At 34.9% G+C, this 20,307-nt stretch overlaps 1 protein-coding gene across 3 annotated transcripts in view; it reads left to right on the forward strand.

Moving 5' to 3' along the window:
* Positions 1 to 20,052, forward strand: part of Smarca1 (SWI/SNF related, matrix associated, actin dependent regulator of chromatin, subfamily a, member 1) — a 95,156-nt gene extending 75,104 nt beyond the window's left edge. For 2 of the 3 annotated variants that reach the window (XM_023718827.1, XM_012515427.2), the window contains 4 exons: positions 4,672 to 4,790; positions 4,902 to 5,114; positions 18,386 to 18,496; positions 19,576 to 20,052. In XM_023718827.1, the coding sequence (XP_023574595.1) occupies positions 4,672 to 4,790; positions 4,902 to 5,114; positions 18,386 to 18,496; positions 19,576 to 19,647 (515 nt within the window). In that variant the 3' untranslated portion in view covers positions 19,648 to 20,052. Of the gene's footprint in view, positions 1 to 4,671; positions 4,791 to 4,901; positions 5,115 to 18,385; positions 18,528 to 19,575 lie in introns of all 3 variants that reach the window. The other variant, XM_023718826.1, reaches the window with a different exon arrangement.
* Positions 20,053 to 20,307: the final 255 nt, after the last annotated feature.

The following is a 20,307-nucleotide window of genomic DNA, read 5'->3' on the forward strand; positions in this document are numbered from 1 at the left end:
TTTTTCTTAACACACTCTCCTAGTCTGTTCATTTGATTAGTGAATTGAGGCCATTTATACTGACGGTTATAAGTGATACATACTCGCTTGTCTTTATCATGGTATTTTCCTGTTATAGGTTCTGTACTTTTTCCCTCTTCTTAATTGCTTACTCTTATTTGGTGGTTCCTTCTTGTTGTTCTGGAAGCTGTGATCAATTCTGTCTCTTTCTAGAATATCTGCCAATACTCTTTCTAGGATTGGTTTGGTGGTCATAATTTCTTTAAGTTCTCTTTGTCATGGAAGGATCTTATTTCATCATTGAATTTGATAGATAGCTCTGCAGGGTATATCAGTCTGCATTGTAAGTTAATTTCTTTTGGGACCTGAAATAATTCACTCCAAGATCTTCTTGATTCGATGGTTTGTGTTAAGAAATCTTCCATGATTCTGATGGTCTTTCCATTGTAGGTGATCTGTTCTTCTCTCTAGCAGCTTTTAATATACTATTCTTTTGCTGAATTTCTTAGATCTTTATTATTATGTGTCTAGTTGTAGATTTATTTTGATTATGAATGTGTGGAGTTCTATATGCCTTGCTTATCTGTATATCAGATTCTTTTCTCATCTTTGGAAAATTTTCTGCTAGTACAACCGCAAATGGTGTTTTTGAGTCATTTGTGCCACTGTTTCATTGACACCTATTATTCTTATACTATTTTTCTTTGTATCATCTTGGAGCTGTTGTATTATTATTTCCTAGTTCCTTGTTTGTTTTAACAGGTCTTTTTCCATAATTTTATTGATAAACAAATAGCAATGAGACAGTTTCAAATCAAATTGGTAGGACTGTTTCAATAACTAACACATTGCATACATTCCTCCCAGTGGTTAATTGCTGTACAAGATGCGGACATAATAGCCTATCTACAAACACCATTAGAACAAATCACTGTATTCATTAAGAGAATGTAGCTATATATCTATCCTAACCACTTTGAATACACAGATACAAAATGGACATTCATCTGTATACCCTTTTTTTGTTAAGTTCCGTCATTTGAATATTATAGATGTGTTAAGTCAGCAAAATAATCTAAAAGAGTTCAGTAGTCCGTAATAGTATTGGGTCTTCCACTTGACTGGCAATGTCAGAAAGTGTTGAACTGAGTCCCCTACAGCTCAACATAACAGCATGGCTTTACTTCTTATGTTTTGTTTTTATACTTTTCTGCTGGGTGGTTAAGACCAAGGTACAGCAGGACCTATGCAACAAGAGTTGTAGCTTTTGGGTCTGATAAAGTCAGTGAAATCCCCTCAAGATTTATCCTGAGATCCTGTACCTCAGATTGTTTGTGAGTGTCAGCCATGTGGATGAGTCACAGCCATTGCTTGGCCAATGTGCTCTGTGTGAAAGCCTGAGAGAATGTTTTCTCTCCATGTGACTCTCCTTAGGCATACTCTACATCATCGATCACTTTCCTCTTTAGTCCTATAATCTCCTTGATACGAAAATTTGGAACACTACCAAGTTACATGACATCATAGTACAAGCTTTCATATGTCCTGAGTCTTAAGTGACCTTGGAAGGCTAGGGCCAAAATGTTGGCTTTCCTTGCAGCCCTCCTTTTCATCTAATTTTGGTCTGCAACTTAGGTTGTTAACCATTCAGAAGACAAGCTTATTGTTATTACCATACAACTTAGGCTTTAACAGGTCTTTTTATTTCATGTTCATTAGCTGCAACATTTGTCTTCGAGGTCTTACAGTCATCTTAAGTTTCATTTAAGCAATTTTGCCAGCTTTCAATGGGTTTCTTAATTTCCTGGATATATGTGTGAATCTGTTTCATGCATTCTAATTCTTTCTTGTATTGTTCATTCAGTGTTTCCATCATTTTTGTATTCTCTTCTGTTTTTCTATGTTTTCTTTAGCTGTGCTGGGCAGTTCTTTCATGACTGTTGTCCTATCTTTTTGGGCCTGAGAGATTATTTCTGCTCTTATTTCTTCTATAGCCTGGTGGACTTGTTTCTTTTCTTCAGTTGCTATCATTTTAGAGATTTCAGGTGTGTGATTTCCAAGTTCTTGTATGTCTTTGTCTCCTGGAATTGTTCTGGGTGGGCTAAAGGATTGAGATTGCCTTTTGCTCCTGCTTTTTGGAATTTTTGACCCTCCCAGTAATCACCCAGACAGAGTTCTACAGGCTGCCCATATTCTGCCAATGTTCTTAAATGGCTCCAGGAAAACTCTGCACCTGTTCACACTAGGCCCAGATATCTCAGCTCTTCTGTGTTTGATGGCCACTCAGAGTCATCTTTCGTTCTTAAAAGTTTGGAGCAGCTCCAGCAGAAGGTGGGAGCTAAGGTCAGTCAGAGCTTACCAGAGTCCTGCAGACTGCCCTGTCCACCAAAATTCGTAAATAGCAACAGAAAAGCTCTGAAATATAATTGTATTTTAAAAAAAGATTATAGGAGTTATCCTAAAAAAGTGAATGTGCTGTATTTAGTAGTTAGCTAGTAGAGCCAAGAAAGACTGAAAAAACAAGGGTCATTAAATGTACATTGATAGAATTAAGCTTTCCACTTTCCCACCTCTGCAGTTTACTCCTCCTTGGTTTATTTCTGAGACTTGAGTTTCAGTGGATTGCAGTAGCCTTTCTCTCTGTGACATTCTTAAAGGAGAGAGCTCCTGTGAGGCCCATTTAGGGGACCAAATACTCTCAGGGTTCCAGTCTTATCTAGTCAGGTCTTTTTGGCCCTATTAACTTGAGGCAAGATGGAACAGATCTCAAAAAATCACTTGAAAAGTATATCTTCACTGGTTCTTGGATGCCCTTCTGCCTCATTCTGCTCTGTCCTTGGTCTTAACCAGAATCAGTTTAGCTGCTGAATTATGTGGAATTAATACTAATTCCTGTATCACAGCACATCCAACCTGAGGCTCTTGTAAAGAAAGCTTATTTAAAACAGGCTTATATACCTGTTTTCTGCATATAAAATATAGGACATTTCTACCTTTGAAATAGGTGAGGTTCTCAAATTTATTCTGAATATGAGCTGTTAAGAATAAAGCCCATTTTTCCCATAGAAATGATGTTAGAACATAGGTGTAGGTTTCTTTGCTAGTTACCCAAAGTCTGTTTAACATAACTAGTGAAATTTTGTGTTTACACAATAGTGGGAAATAAACAACATTGTATACCAATAAATAAACCAAAGATCAATACTTACTAATAAGAGTTTTTAGTTTATCTATTGTGTAAATGCTTGAAAAAGTTACATTTATTTAGAGAAGTCTTTGTTTTTCCTCCTGGAAATATACAACTGTCTTCTGGTGTTACCAAGGACTTCAGAGGTAGGTTATATTGAGATTTCATTTCATATACTAAAACATCAAGTTTATAAACTTCCTATTCACTGACACCAAAATGAACACTGTTTCTTTTCAAGTTTAGCACATAAGTTGAAGGCATTAGGGAGAACAATAGATGGGAAAGAGAATTTTATCAGCAATAGTTCAATGAGAGCAGTGCAAAAGCGCAATACAATGAGGTATTCTGATTTTCCTTCAGACTATATATATCATCAGTGTGCCTAGAGTTGCAAGAAAAGGGTGAGTTAAAAAAATTTCATGGACTGGGGATGTATCTTAGTGGTGGAGCGCTTGCCTAGCATACATGAGCTCTTGGATTCCATTTCCAGCACTGCAAAAACAAAGGAGCAACAAAAGGATCTGTCAGTGGTACTTCAAACCTGACGCTAGGTGAGGGAACATGACTTCCACAGAACTATTTAATTTATACACACCAGTTTTGAATTTCAAGTGAGCTTATGTAGCTGGCTACAGTAATAGGAGAAGTATGTGTAATTGGCCCTTTGTGAATATACAGTATTTTATACACAGCAGGAGTTTAAATATGTGTTGAATGATTAAGGGAGTGAATAGTGAATACTGGTGCTTATAAAAATCAGACAGTGCTAACATATCTTTTTTTATAAGCTCTAAAAATGAAGAGTTTGAGAGTGGAGAGTCTTATCATTAGAAGGCCTTTCACTGAAGTCAGAAGAGGTAACATTAATGCAGGAGACTATTGGGCTCATCTATGAAATTAGGTTGGGTGACTTGGTAATTTGAATATTCTTTTTATGTATCCAATTCAAATCCTACTGATGTTTAAAGAAGTTGTAGGTCACTATAAATACTGTAAGATTAGTCGGTGATTTCAGGAGCAAGTTATAGTTTTAGTAGAAATTGCCTCTTTGTAGAAAATACTTGACCTGTTGATAAATGACTTCATTTTCATTGTTGCTAACTACGTAGCTACGTTAGCCAATATTGTACTCTTCTGATTCACTATATGTATTTGGTCCATTCTTTATTATGTTTGAGTAAGAAACAGATCAAATCAGTATATGAAGTGTCTTTTAAAATCTTAGTCATTCAGCATGAGTAATTAAAAATTTCATATCTCGTGAGAAGAAAATTACTAATTTAAAACTTTATTGAGCTCTTAGTTTTAAAAGAAATATTAGGAGCATTTAGTAATTGAAATGTGCATGTATATATACACATATATGTCTGAATTCTAATTTTGAACTGTTTGTTTACTGTGCTTTTCCTATTTTTTATTCTATAATTCCTAGGATTCATCTGCTTAAATGATAGTAATTTAAAATAATAACTGTCTTTCAGCCGTATTTTGGGAACGTTGCAATGAATTACAGGACATTGAAAAAATCATGGCTCAAATTGAACGTGGAGAAGCAAGAATTCAAAGAAGGATTAGTATCAAGAAGGCCCTGGATGCCAAAGTACTGTATTTTATGCCAAATTCTTAGTAGATAATTTTACTCAATTTGGTGATTAGCTTTGACCTATAATAGCACACCCAATTAAAAACACTATTTTGTTGGTATACACAGATTGCAAGATACAAGGCTCCATTCCATCAGTTGCGTATTCAGTATGGCACCAGCAAAGGAAAGAACTATACTGAGGAAGAAGATAGATTCTTGATTTGTATGTTACACAAAATGGGCTTTGATAGAGAAAATGTGTATGAAGAATTAAGGCAGTGTGTACGGAATGCTCCCCAGTTTAGATTTGACTGGTTTATCAAGTCTAGAACTGCCATGGTATGTATTCCTTTTGTTATTATTTTCATTTTGAAAAATTTTGGATATCATATAACCTTCACCAAGATTATCTTACTGTTAGAATTTTGTCTCAGTAGACTCTCTCTTCTTCTCTGCCTCCCTCCCTCTCTCTCTTTATATGCATACTTATACATATATAAATTCCATATTATACATATACAGTCTACATTTTACACTCTAAGATATGGAAACATTTATATTCTACATTCAGAAATATATATCTATTTTATGTTTATAAATGTTTATATTTCTGAACCATTGCAAAACAAGTTGCAGACAACATGAATGTTCACCTGTAAATACTTCAGGAAGTATCTGCTAAAAATAAGGGCATATTCCTTTGTTCCAACATGAGAACGTTGACACAGGTTCAGTAGTGTCAGGTAGTGTAAAGCTCAGAAACACACTATGCTTGTTGTCACCAAAATGTATTTTATAGCTCTTTTTGAATTGACAGTGTAGAAAGGGTCATGCATTGCATTTGGTTGTTGGATATGTTTTGACTTATTTAAATCCACTACTTTTTCTTCATAACAAATGTCCAGGTTAGTTGTCTTGTACAATGTCCAATATTATACCATGTCATTTGTTCATTGTCAGATGTAGGCTCAGTGTCTTTGGTAAGAATGGTAAAGAAGTGATGTTTGGGGCTTTTTATTGTATTATATGATGAGGAGTATTATGTCAGGTTGTCATACAATTGATGATGCTACATATGCCCAGTTTGTAAATAGCTTTTGTTTTGATCCCAAAAGCTTTCCACTTTAACAGTACATCTTCCCTTTTACATTAACCATGTGATACTTGAGATGGTACGAATGACTTAAAGATTCATTTTATTTATTTAGTTTTTGTATTTTAGGACAGGGTATATAGGGTCTACAGGGTCTCACTACTAGATCAGATTCATAGTGATCCTCCTGTTTACAGCATCCTAAGTGCTGGGATTACAGGCGTGTGCCACCACCCCTAGCCTCAATCACTGTCTCAGCGCCCCCCGGGAGTGGGGCCAGCATGTGCATCTGCCTAAGTAGGCACCTTAATCCGATCCGCTGAGCTATTTGGCTGGCCCAGGATTCGTTTTAATGAAAAATAATTGTTATGGGCCGGCCAAATAGCTCAGTGGATTAAAACACCTGCAAGCAGGTTCATGGATAGGGGTTCAATCCCTGGGTCTGCTGTGCTGGCCCCGCCCCCGGGGTGCACTGAGACAGCAATTGAGACTGGATGTAGTGGTGTGCACCTGTAATCCCAGCTCTTGGGAGGCTGTAAACAGGAGAATCACTATGATTCCGATCTAGTAGACCCTTATCTAAAATAAAATTTAAAAAAAAGAAAAAAAATGCCTACGTTGAGTCTTTGCAAGAATATTATGAAACATAATAATTAAGCAAAACATTATTTAGGCTTTTGCAATTTCCTCCATTGTTTTCTATTATGAGTTTCTGTTGAATTGTAGTGCTATTTAGGTAGGAGTGATGTTCATGATGATACTGAAATACAGGCACCATCTTCAGTGTTGGCATTGTCAGGCTTTAATCAGTCAGGGTTATTGAGACCTAAATAGTTTTGTGTGTCCTGAAAATTAAAAACAAGCAGGAACAAATGATCCAAACAGTGATTTTATGAATCATAAAATAGGGCTGCTGTGATAGCTCACTGGACTAAGCGCCTGCTTAGGCAAGCACAGGGACCAAGGTTTGATTTCCAGCACCACATGCTGTACCAGCCCTGCCCTCCGGTGACCTGAGCCAGCCACCTAGACTGGGCATGGTGGCATATGCCTGTAATCCCAGCTTTGGGGAGGCTGAAAACAGGAGGACCACTATGAGTCGGAGCTGCATAGTGAGACCCTGTACCAAATACATTAAAATAATTATAATAATATTGATAAGATAAAATAGCATACTTTTTTCTAGTTACTCTCTATCATGACTATTTCCTTGTCTAAAAGTTCATTAGAGTATGAAACGATCTTTTATTTACTCATTTTATATTTTTAGCCCACTTTGAATAAAAAGAAAAATGAGTTACACTAAGGGCATTAATTTTGATATAGGCTTTGGAAGTTCAGATGTAAAAAACGTTAACACATATTCAGAGTACACAGATCATGGCATTAGAATGTGCCCATCAAATTTATGGATGATGTACTGTCAGGAAAGCTAGCAAATACTTTAGATTGAGCCAAAAGCCACAAGGAACTAGAATAATTGGAATAGTGATTCAGGTGAACCCAGCAACATGACATTTACTAGGGCTACATGTACAGTGCTTTAGTTGTACAAAAATTTGAAGTGGTGTGTATGTTACCAAGATACCGTAGGAAGAATTGACAAAACATAAAAAAGGTGACAGTTAATTTGTAGCATGAGGATTGAGGTTAGATGTAAGGAAGGGTTGTTCGAGAGAGTGTTTTGGATCATTGAAGTGGATTATTGAAGAAAAATGTAGAATATATTTTCTATTAGGTTAAAAAATGAATTTTTTTTAGATTGTCTGGAGACAATGTCAGTGAATTCGTCGACCCTTTAAGGTACCAATTAGTTCAGTGCATCTGTGTCCATGTTTAGCAGATAATACTTCCCATAGCCGCACATTTAAGATTTTTAGGCATTTGCAGTTCTGTGGGCATAAGAACATAATTTAGGGCACCACCAACAGTTTGTAAAAGACAAATGGCTAACTACATTTGTCAGTGAATCATATTTTAGAATTGCATGCCTTGTTTAGCCTGAATTCTGAATTTTATTTCAGTGATATTTTACTAATTTTTTTAAAGAAGGCTGAGGGATTAATGTTGATTTCAGTTATTGGAATCAAACTGAAGCATTAAAATGAAATTCAAAATGTAAAGAAAGTCTTACACTATTTGTAATCTGAACCTGAACGTAGAACTGTGTAACCTTATTTGATGTTCCAAGAACGAATATGCTCATAACAACCACTAGATGTCTCTGAACTCCCTTGCAAAGAGTATTTTTCCTCCATCTTGTTTTCAAACTGTGCTTTCTTCAGCCAGAGATTTAAACCTCCACTGTGTATTTTCCAAAAAGCAGATTAACTGTGTAGGAGATCACAAAATGGAATCTTTATTTTGGGTATAACAAAAAACCCTTCTCTTAATTACTTTCTACAATGTGAAATTTCTAATTTCTAAAAGAATCTTTAAAATATGCACATATTCGTATTTGAATATATTAGTTAAAAGGTTTTTGAATATTTTCTGTCATTACATTTTGAGTTCACTTTTAGATAATGGATATTTTTGGGATATATTTTTGTTTAATGTATAAATAAGACATTTGAAAATATGCATAGTTTGTATCATTAATTTGGAATATATCATGATAATGTATGTATTGAGGGAGTTATAAAAGTAGATTATTAATATTTCTAGATTATTTCTTCCCTATTTCACTTAAAAGATAACTTCCATTACAGCAGATTGTATTCACAATCTAGGAAGAGAAACTGCCCTCTTTGAAAGAGGCAGCTGTGATTTCTGCAATAAAAACTGTTTGTTTCCATGTCTAGATTAACTGAAAAAAAAAAAACCACCTCATTTTAGAAATACAGAGGTTATAATTTGATTCATGTTGTGTCACTGTGGTTCAGTTAAAAACCTTGCTAAAGACTGAACTCACTTTACTAACAAAGTTCTCTTTAAAAACATAATATAGCTAACAGATGACCCTTTTCTTTCCCAGCATCACCAATAAATAATATGAAGTATTTCTTAGAAAAAACTAGAATTCCTAGTAGTTATATTTTATACAAAGATCTCAGAGTGCTGAATTCATGGCTTGTGACTTAACAGTCATAAAGTGCTTAAAGGCACAAACCTCCATTTCCAAATATGCCTCACTTTGAAAGCCGTCAGCTAAAGGTTGAAGATTTCTTTGAGCTTCTTCTCCATTTAAAAATGCTGGCTATACAAAAGAGAAAATGAGTTTTAGTTCTATTTCTCTGTGCTAAAAAGATTGCATTTTTTACTCTGAGAACTTGTGTGGTCTTTAAGTGTGCAATCAGTCTCTCTTGAACTACATGAACAAGTAGGGAGGTCATGCTAGACTCAGACTTTTAAGCTTGAAGCTCTACTATTTTCTTCCTAAGAGGAAAATATCTTAGAACAGGGTCTTGATCTTAGGATATTTTAGACTTGTCAGAATTTAAAACACCTTCAGTAAATGACCATAAGGAGAAATGATACTATTTTGTGTATATGCGCATATATATAATAAATATACATATGTATTTTGTGTGTATATATAGTATATATAATATCAATTGCTTGATTTTATTTTTATACCACTTTTTTATCTTTTATTTAGAATATTATAACCAGTTGACATACTAGATAACATTGTATACATTCCAGTGGTGCAGGTTGAATGACTAGGGCATGAATGATTAAAAACCACAACAATGATCTCAACATTCCCTACAAAGGGCCCCATTTCGTTTTGTCTAGAGAAGAGGAGAAGGGAATGGCACGTGGGGAGGGGAGGGGCGGGGCAGAGGATGACATGGAGGGGAGGAAAAATGAATGTCAATCATAGGCTTCCAGGTTCAAAACCTATTGAACAGGATAGACTGCAATGAGAAAATAGATGCCACCGTCCAGGTAGACAGCTACTTCAGTTTAACTTCATCATTTGGCTAAAAGATTAACAGCTTCTCAAAAATATACCAAATATTGGGCCTACAAAAGTAATTTATTTCTTCATAAAATTTACTAAAATTTATTCCCCAGCTTTCTTTGTTGTCCAAAAAGATGAAGGCAGAGGACACCAGTGTCCTCTAGGGAGTCTTCAGGAAGCACATAGGGCTGCGTCCTGGGTTCCAAGTTGGCCTCAGTTGGCATTGTCAGCCAGTATGTACCACCCTCGGGAAGACTTAGCCATCATTGTTACCTGGGCAATGGCCTACTCAGTTTTATATAGTGCTTACCAATCCTCTTACCAATATTAGCGCAGTAATTTTCTTGCCATTCCTTTTAGGAAATGGGTGTCAGGGTACTGTGCTTGTTCATTAGTGACAGATTGATACATATCTAGGAGATTTGAGAAGAACCCAAGAGATTCAAAGGATCTAGCACATTTGGAACAAGTGCAATCTGTAATGCCTGTGACTGCCTAGATTTTTCTAAGTACTTAAAGGAGAAAAAGCAAAATTTGATTCTCTGAAATGAAGTATATTTCTTGATAAAATATTTATTGCATCTTCTGCAGGGTTGTTTTGACTCTTAATTTTAGTTAAAAATTCTTACCTTTAAGTCTCTTGGGGGCTTTTTACTTTTCAGCTGGCTCAAAGAACTGTGTGCATGTTGCCTATAGCTGTGTATGTTGGAGGAGAAGCTGAGTATTAGTAATCAGTCATTATAACTGCAGCCTTTTGTAGTAGCTTAAATGAATTTTTCTGATAGTATCTTAGAGAAGCTTGCACTGTTGAACGCGGTGTAATAAAAATTTCATGTTATTACTGTTTGTTTTCAAATCACAACTTTATTATTAATGAAAATGTTCTTTATTTAAAAGTAAGAAAATGACGTTCCTCATTAGAACTGTAGGAGAAAAAATACTTTTAGAGAAAATATTGCTATAGCTTTTTATTAACTTGCTTCCCATTTTATAGTTTTATCACAGCAGCTAGTAAAATGTTAATTAGGTTATTAGCTCAGCATAGCATGTTTTATAAATTCTCTGTCCAGTCAGAAAAGGGTTTTCTTTATAGATAATTTAGAAGAATAAACTGAAATTAGACAATTTCCTAGTTGTTTAGTCGTCATAATAACACTTCTCTTTGTTGGTTGCGAAGCCTAGCCTGGAAAATTTCATAAAGAAAACATGTAATTTTATATGTTCATACTTAATTTTATGTTAACAGCTAATACTGATATTTTAGAGGATTACCTTCTTATTGAAACATGAAAAATCTGAATAAGAATTGGTAAAATTGGTAAACTGTAAAATATATTGATGAGTTCTTGTTCACTATAGAATTAAAATGTTAAAAACCAAATATATTTATGCTCATAGGAATCTGTTCTTCCTCATACACTTGAAAGACTAAAAATGTCCCTTTTTTGCCTTAATTTTGAAAAGGTCTTATCGCAGAGGGAAGTACAGAGGAGGTAGTATTTAACTTTGCCTTGCAGCGAAGGAATGAGAGGAATAGCTTCACAGAAGAGGTCCTTCTTGGAAGCAAGTCTTGAAAAATTAGGAGTTGGCCCCGAGAGTACATTCCAGGTTGTGGAAACAGGATATGCAACGGTATAAATCAACCCAGCGTATTCAGAAACTGCAAGTAGGTTGGCATGACATGTTGTGAGTAGGAAAGTATTGGAAGATGAGGCTGGGTAACTGGCAGCCAGCGAATAAAGGGCTGTGTCTGCAGCATTGAAGATCTCCTTGTGTACCATTAGTCTACAGGCAATAAGGAGAAAGCCTTCGAAAAATTTACCATGGCAGCAATACAATCAATTTACATTTGAAAAATCACTGTTCTGGTCTAAGTGGGTGAATATCTATCTCATGTTCCAACTACACTAAACAGTTTTCACATTTATATTTCTGTTTTCTCATTGTTCATCTTTATTTTTTCTTCCTTTGGCAAATGTGCCATCATCTGTCTCAGAGTCATTTCCCCTCATGTTTGTTCTTTTATATTTTTGGTACTCAGGATTGAATGCTGTGTCTTGGACATTCTAGGCAAGTGCTCTACCACTGAGCTACATCACCAGTCCTCCAGCTGGTCTCTTCACCTTAATGTGCGATTGTTATATTTAAGGAAATCAACATAGAAGCTTACCTAGAGTAGGCACTCAGTGAGATCGTGAGTGTGGAGCTTTTATACTTTGGCTTGCCTTTGTTGCATAGACTCTTACAATTAGACCTGCTTTGGATGGAATGTGAGGAAGTGCACCACTGTGTTGAAGTCCACTTCATTGCTTTTGCTTTCATCCACCTTTTTCTGATGATAAATACTGTCATCCCTGCAGGTTTTGTTTATTCATGAGCTTGAATAAATAGTTGTAAATTTCATGTGTTTTATTATGCAGCTGTAGTGTTTTAAAGCCCTAAGCTGTTCTAACAATCAGAGCACTATTAATACACTAACAATCACAGATACAAATAATATATTAGTACAGATAACTATGTATTATCTTGTGAGAAGGTGACATAATATTTTATAAATAATAGTGAGTAAGTGTCAGCAGTGAGAAAAAGCATCACAACATTGGATACTTGTTTAAAAAAATGTAGGCTATATTTATTTGAATATTAATTCCCAATTAACTACCAAGTTCCTAGGCCATGAAATTCTAGTAGAGCCTATAATTACTTTGAACATGGTAGAGATTCAGAGAGACTCAGAATCTGGGCAGTATTTCAAATCACAGAATCTACATAGTTGAAGGTATTTATTTAACAATTTATTTTCAGGAAATGATGTATGGGAAGTGTGTAAGAGAATAAGGAAGAAAAAAAATGCCCATTTTGTTTTACAAAGAATTGCACAAGAAAACTCAGACCACATAGATTATTAGCCACAACTTCAGAGGCACAAATTTGGAGTGTATTTTTTTTCTTGCCCTTGCTCATTCAGCTGCTTTTGACTTTCAACCATAACAGGCACAACCTTCTGTCATTCAGACTTAGGGAGGCTTAATGTCTAGGATTTTAGTACATGGGAAATGTAATGTGAAGCTTCTTTAATCTCTTTCAATAAGTCTCTTCAAGTCAACTGATGCTTTCTGTGCCTTTTGAATTACTGCTTTGAAGCTGAGTATTGGGGCAAAAGATATTTGAACTTGGTGCCTGGAGTGATTTATATTCACCACACACTAAGGGGCAGCACATCTCACTGCAGATACCACATCATTAAAAGTAGAGCTACACATCCTAGTGCTCAAAAGTAGAAACTGGAGAAGTTCACATTCAGTAGACTCCTAACCCATTAAAAAGGCATCGAAAATCAAGACAATACACCTTTTTTGTTTTACATAATTGGAAAATCTGCACTTTAAAATGGGGCTTTGCAAATTCTGGCCCACTACGTGTTTTGCACGGCTTGCAAGCAATAACGACTTTTATATTTTTAAGTGGTGGGTGGAAAAAATTAAAATAAGAATAACATTTGTAATGTGATATTTGTACAAATTTCCAAAGCTAGTGTCTGTAAGGTTTTCTTGGAATACAAGTATACAGTCATTTATGCACCATCAGGAACTGCTCATGCTAGAATGGCAGAACTGAATAGTCGTGATAGAGGCTGTGTTATCCACAAAACCAAAAAATATTTATTCTCTGGCTCTTTATAGGAAAAAGTGCACTGACCTCTGGTGTCAAAGCATGTGTAAGAAAACAGGAAGGGAAGAAATAATGTATCTGAGGGTGGTGTATAGATATGTGATATACTCCTTTAAGATAGTGTTAAAGGTAGGATGGGAAAAAGAGGAGAATATTGAGCCTGGAAAAGGGATTTTTTTGAGTCCAGGAGTGATTGTAGTGGAGGCATGAAAAATGACTTGAAATATTTGAAGGACTGGCAGACAGAAGTGAAAATTAGCTCATTCTCTGTATGATTACAAAAGTTAGGTATAAAACCATGTGTTGGAAACTATAGGTTTGCATAAGGAAACATTTTTAGCTTGTCCAAAGGTAGAATAGTCAGCTTTTGGGGGTAGCAAGTACTCTCTTTACTAGCAGAACTCATACTGGCAGGCTGTGTGACTCATCAGCAAGGCTCTAGTGGAAGAGATTCAAGCATCAACTTTAACAATTTTTCATGGTAAATCCTTTCTCATTTTGAGGATTTGTGATTTTATGAGTCCCAACTATTATGAATCTGTATCAAGACAAGGCTTCTGAGTATTAAATATGTGTTTGATTGTTTTGGTAGTCCTGCTCAAAAATCTTCAGTGAAATCCTTTTGTCAACTAAATAATACACAATTTGTAGTTGTTCTTGATTCTTAAGTTTTTGTACTTAATTATAACTTGACTTTAGCCATCACTCTTACCTTGTATAGCATTTTTCAAGTTGGCTTCAACTAAACATTGCCTCAGAATATATAAGTAAGTGATACATGGAAAAGGGTCCTATGTTCAAATAGAGTTAAGATACTCTGACACTGAATTAAAATGCTCTGAGAAGACCTACCATGAGTGTTTAACCTTATTGACATCTACTGTTTTCTATATAATTGAACATGCAGTATGCTTTTTCCCTTTTGCCACAGCTATTAGTATTACAGAACAGTTTTCCATTTGTCAGTTTCCTTTTCTCTTTTTCTTTATTGGATTTTCATCTCTTTTCTTCCTTTGTGTGGTATTTTTCTCCTCCAATCTTTACTTTTAAAATGTAGAGTGTGGAAAGGGTGAGAGGAGAAAGAGATAATTAGACTCAGAATTGTGCAGTTTGAAGCCCCATGAAACATTGCCTATAACCTCAGAAAAATAGACAAATGGGAGATAAGAATCTAGGGGAATATGTTAAAAGGAGAAATTAAAGAAAATGAAACTGCTTTTCACATTGTGAAATTTCTCATAGTCTTTTCATAGTCACTTAGTTACTGAAAAAGTGAGTCACTGATTTATTATCTGGCCTCTATCGTTATTGTTTCTGCTTTTCATGAGTGTTCTGTTTATGATACTGTCATGAAGCAGTTGAAGCGTGTGGATGAAAAATGGGTTTGTATCTGTAGAAAATGTGACATGACCTATGCTAGGAAGGTGACTTCCATACTCGTCTGTTCTTTGATGTCTTTCTTTACAGAGTTAAATCATTTTTCTGTGTCTGGAGTAGTTAGTGACAGGTTAGAGAGGAATGAAGGTAAGAATTTATAATGCAGTCTATTTTTAATCATTTTGAGATAGTCTACTTCTCTATGTGTGAGACTGTCTCAAAGTATTGGCTTTTTCCCTCTGAATCATCCATATGAACCATGAATTGTATTTAAAATATCTGCAGTCACAGACAACTAATACTTACTGAGAATAATAATAGCCGGAGGGTAGAGCTTAATAATTCAAGAATCAGCATCATATAAAGACTCTATCTAGTCTCCCTAGAAACCAACGATCAAATCTCATCAGGGTCAACTTAGCCCTTTCTATAATAGATAAATTGAATAACATGCTGTTTAATTTGTGTGTGTGTTATTGAATGAAGCTATGAAGTGTATTTGGTCTGCATATTAAAAATACCACCATTGTTTTGGAAAGCAAGGGAAATTCCAGTGTTGTTTTCTAAAAATCTATTTAACCTTGGGTGATGAAAATGCACAACAGTTTGAATGTTCCAGTGTTACACTTGATTATTTTTAGTCTGAAAATTGTAATTTGTAAGTGGATATTTTATCTTATGACTAGTCTCTGGCTTTCTGCCTCTTTTAAGGCTTAAATTAGAGAGAAGAAAATGCTTGGATAGTTGACAGTATTTCCAAATCTTACATTTCCTGTGCCATTTTTCTGGGTTTTAATCAGAAGGGGAAAACTATGTTTCAAAAAATTTACCATTTCTTAAAACCTTTGTAGATTGTCCAAGATATAAATATTTATTTTAGAAAACTTGCAAAATATAAGCTAATGTACAGAGGCAAACAAAGTAAAATAAAAAGTAAACAAAAATTATCAGTGCAGCTATTCTAGAGGCTGAGGTAGGATTGCTTGAGACCATGAGTTCGAGGCCGGCCTGAGTCGTTGTTAATATTCTTCCAGCTAATTCTGGTGTGTATATTTTGTTTTTGAATTGCTGATAATTAAATTAGTTCCCAGTATAGCTCTGTTAACACTACTTAAACATTCTTTTGGCAGTTTGCATTCATTTTTCATTTCTTTTCTTTTATAGTCAGGTTCTAGTCATGGAATTGTTAGGTCAGAAGGTATGAAAAAATTTAAAAAGATTTCTTTGGTGTTTCCGGTTTGCATCCTAGAAAAGTAGCATCTATGTTTGTGTTGCCAATAACGAAATGCTACATCCTGGGAGGAAATACTTGTTTTCTTAGTTATGGAGAGTGAAAGTCCAAGGCCAACATGCCAGCAGGGCTGTTTTCTGGTGGGGCTTCTCTTCCTGTTCCCTCATATGGCTCTTTCTCTGAGTGTGGGTAGAGAGAAAGAGCACAAGCTTTCATGTCTCTTCCTCTTCTTGTAAGTACACTAGTCCTCTTGGGTTAGAGACCTACCATTTTAATCTATTTCAACCTTAGTTAATTCCTTAAAGACGCAGTCTCTATAGATGCATTGAGGATTAGGGCTTCATTACATGAATTTTGGGGAAACATGATTGAGTCCAGTTTTACTACACTGACATTTATTATTAGTGAATGAGAGGTCCTATTTCACCATTTTATTACCAACACTAGATAGCACACCACATGCATGTGTGTCTACAAGCATGTATAAATCCTACTATGTTGTTGGAGATGACATTAACTTTGCATTTCTTTGATCCTTAGTTTCAGTGAAACTTTCCTGTTTTTTGCTATTAGCGATGGGCTCCAAGGCTTTCCACATACTACTCAAGCACTCTACCCCTGAGCTATTTTGAGGAAGGACTCTGTAGTTTGCCCAGGCTAGCCTCAAACTTCTGATAATTGTTTCAGTCTTTCTAGCAGCAGGGATTACAGGTATATACCACCATATCCAGCTCTGTGAAATTAAAAGAAATGAACATTTTGGATGAATTTTCTGTTCCTATATTTGACATTGTTTTCTGTTGTTGAGGTTGTTCTTAATTAACAGTAAAACATTCAAATTTTTATTTGAATGTTTAGTTATCTTGTGTTTTGGCAGACTTTTATGGAAAAAGAATCATTGAAAATGTTATCTATCCTTTGGCATGAAGGCATTATTTACTTTTAACATAAAGTATACAGAATTAATAATGTATCAGTTTCTGTATTAATGAATGATATGCTTAATGCTCACGATATATTCATCAAAACGTTTTATGGTTTGCATGCATTGATTTGCTGGTAGTGAGATATAGGTAGTGACAAAGTAAATGTAAAAATTTTCTAGGTGCTGTTTACTCCAAGTTCGTGAATACAGCAGTTTTTCCTGAAATGTGCTCCCCAGAGCTCTGATCCCATGAGAAGTTTGGTGACAAGAGAGTTCTGTTGGTTACATAACTTTGCGTTCTTCTGCACTGTACAGGAACTGACAAAGTCTAAGAAGTCCTATAGTGAAATCTGTTTTAACTTATGAAACTATCTCCATAACACATTTTGACCACAGAACCTTCCCTTACTTTGATTTCTGATTATGTGATTTGTGTTCACTTTTCATTTTGAAATATTTATAGATTTACAGGAAATAATAAAGAAATGTATAGGAACATACCATGTACCCTTTACCCAATTTTTGCCAGAGGTAACATCTTGCCTCACTGTGACAATCTTGAAATTGATAGTAGATAAGCCACAAAGCATGCCTCAATTTTATCAATTATACATGCAGTCATTACTCATTTGTACGTGTGTGTTTATGTGTGTGTGGGGGTCAGTGGACTTCTACCTAAGCAGTTTTGTGTAACTACCACCATGATCACCGCCACCTGACTCCATTATGCTCTCTGTAATGACATCAATTCTCTCCATTTTCCCCTAGTCTCTGGCTACCATTGATCTAGTCTCTATTTCTATATTTTATCACTTAGGGATATTATATAACTGTAATTAGCTGGAATCATACTGTTTATCCATTTGATATTGACTTCTTTCAGTCAGTATAATTACCTTGAGACTTACTCAGATGGTTTGTCTATTAATAGTTCTTTCTTTTCTTTTTTAAAAAATGCGTTTAGTACCGGGTCTACAGAGTCTCACTAACATAGATTGGACTCGTAGTGATACTCCTGTTTTTCAGCCTCCCAAGTGCTGGGATTGCAGGTGCGCCAACACGCCTAGTCTCAGTCACCCTCTCAGTGTGCCCTGGGGGCGGGGCTGGCACGGCACTCCAGGGATAGAACCCCTGAGTCTGCCTAAGCAGGCATTTTAAGTTCTTTCTTTTTTATTCTTGAGTACTGTTCCATATATATCATAGTTCATTTAAAGTATCACTCGCTGAATAACTTCCTTAGTTTTGGGTGTAGTCTGTTAATTCTCTCTGAATATTATTCTGAAGAACACTAGTTTTAGATATCCTATATTACAAAAATGATACAAGTAAATAATTATCACTTTCTTAAAGGTGAAGACTGAGTTATAGAAATTAAGTTCTTTGTTAATATTCTTTCATTTAGGAATTCCAGAGACGCTGTAATACTTTGATTTCATTGATTGAGAAAGAAAATATGGAAATTGAAGAAAGAGAGAGAGCAGAAAAGAAGAAGCGGGCAACTAAAACTCCAATGGTAAAATTTTCAGCATTTTCCTAACTTTTAGGTAGATCCCATTTTTTTACATAATTAAATGCCTATATTATGTTTAATGCAATAGAGATATCTATTATAAAAACTGTTCTTATGAAATGCTGATTTTTTTGGGACAGAAAACATTATATCACAATCACATTTCCTATATCTTTGTAGAACATAAGATTACGGAGCTCCCTAATAACAATGCTCAGTATTTTAAAAATCCCTCATGATTCTAACTAGAAGAATACAGCAAATCAAATCTTTTGAACAGAGACCAGGCTGTTGTGGGGTTAGGACAAGTGGTAGGGGTGGGATGCGATGGTGTTCAGGTTAATACTGGAAGTTCTGATTTGATCAGATAAGTTCTCTGATCTGCATGGGACCATAAGTGGCAATGGGAACTTTGAGCAGATAACACAGCTTTACTCAGTAATGAGTTCATTATTGGATAATAAAATAACTTGATTTTCATCTAGGCAGGTTGCTTTGTGTAGCTATACCTTAAATTATTCTTAATAGATCATATTATTTGAGTGTGGTTAAGTAATTTACCATATTTCATTAAATCTAAGATGCTTTCCATTGTAATACACAACTTTATGTACCACTAATAACAAATGTTGCCAAATATGTTAGAGGTTCTGAGATGCATCTTGCCTTCATGAATGCTAAAACCTGAAAGGTGTGTATTATAGAAGATATGAAATATAGTATTTAAAAATGCATTGTAAAATTAAAAAACACACTCAAATAAAATTTTGCCCAGAATCTTTAAGTATTAAGTTGTCCTTAAAATAAGAGTACATTTATAGTACAATGTGTACGTAGAAACTTGATGACTATTTTTGATGGATATTTTATGTCTTTCATAAAAAGAAACATCTTTAAATGTTATTTTACATTGGGTTATGCAGTTTGTTGGACTACATAGAACATTAACTGTGAAATATAACACTGAAGTGAATATTCATGTTAAAATTTATTTTAATGCATTTACATCCTAGATTTAACATTGTTGGGCCATTTAAAAATGTGCATATTGGAGCAGAACATTAAATCTGTTTCCATTTTAGTCACAGAAAAGAAAAGCAGAGTCAGCTACTGAGAGCTCTGGAAAGAAGGATGTCAAGAAGGTGAAATCCTAAAGCCTAGAAATAAAGTTTTAAATGGGAAACTGCTATTTTCGTGTTCCCATCTTCAAATGCTAATTGCCAGTTGCAGTGTATTCATGGTACTCTAAGAAAAATCTCTTTGGTTTTGATTTCTTGCATATTTTATATATTTTACAATGCTTTCTACCTGAAATGTGTAGCTTTATATTTTATGCATTCTAGTATTTTTGTGTACTGTATTTTGTGCATTTCATGTCGTCATCAAAATCCTCTCAGTCCTTGTTTTTTTCAAACTTGTGCTGAGGTTTTACCTTTTCTATGTTTTATATGCCGCTGCTTTGAAAGAGAACCTAGATTCTATAGCTGTATTATTGTTGTTTCATACTTTAAATTTATATGGCTGTGGAAAAATGAATTAAAATGATTTGAGGAGAAAGACTTTTTCACTTCTTTGTTGCTTTCTTTTCTATTGAGTCTGGGCTTGTATGTGTTACTGCATACTGTGATTAGCATAATAATTGTTTCTTTGAGGTCATCTACATATTTTTTTCCTAAAGGAATAAAGGGTGAGAAAAGAAAAATATTAAAAAACCTAATATTTGATACTGTGCTTGCTGTCAGTATGCATTACATTTAAATTATTCTCTAAATATTCAAGTGGGAAAATATAATAAAGAAATGTCTATAAGAAAT

Source organism: Octodon degus, unplaced genomic scaffold, assembly GCF_000260255.1.
Source record: "Octodon degus isolate 3935 unplaced genomic scaffold, OctDeg1.0 scaffold00063, whole genome shotgun sequence".
Classification (NCBI taxonomy): domain Eukaryota; kingdom Metazoa; phylum Chordata; class Mammalia; order Rodentia; family Octodontidae; genus Octodon; species Octodon degus.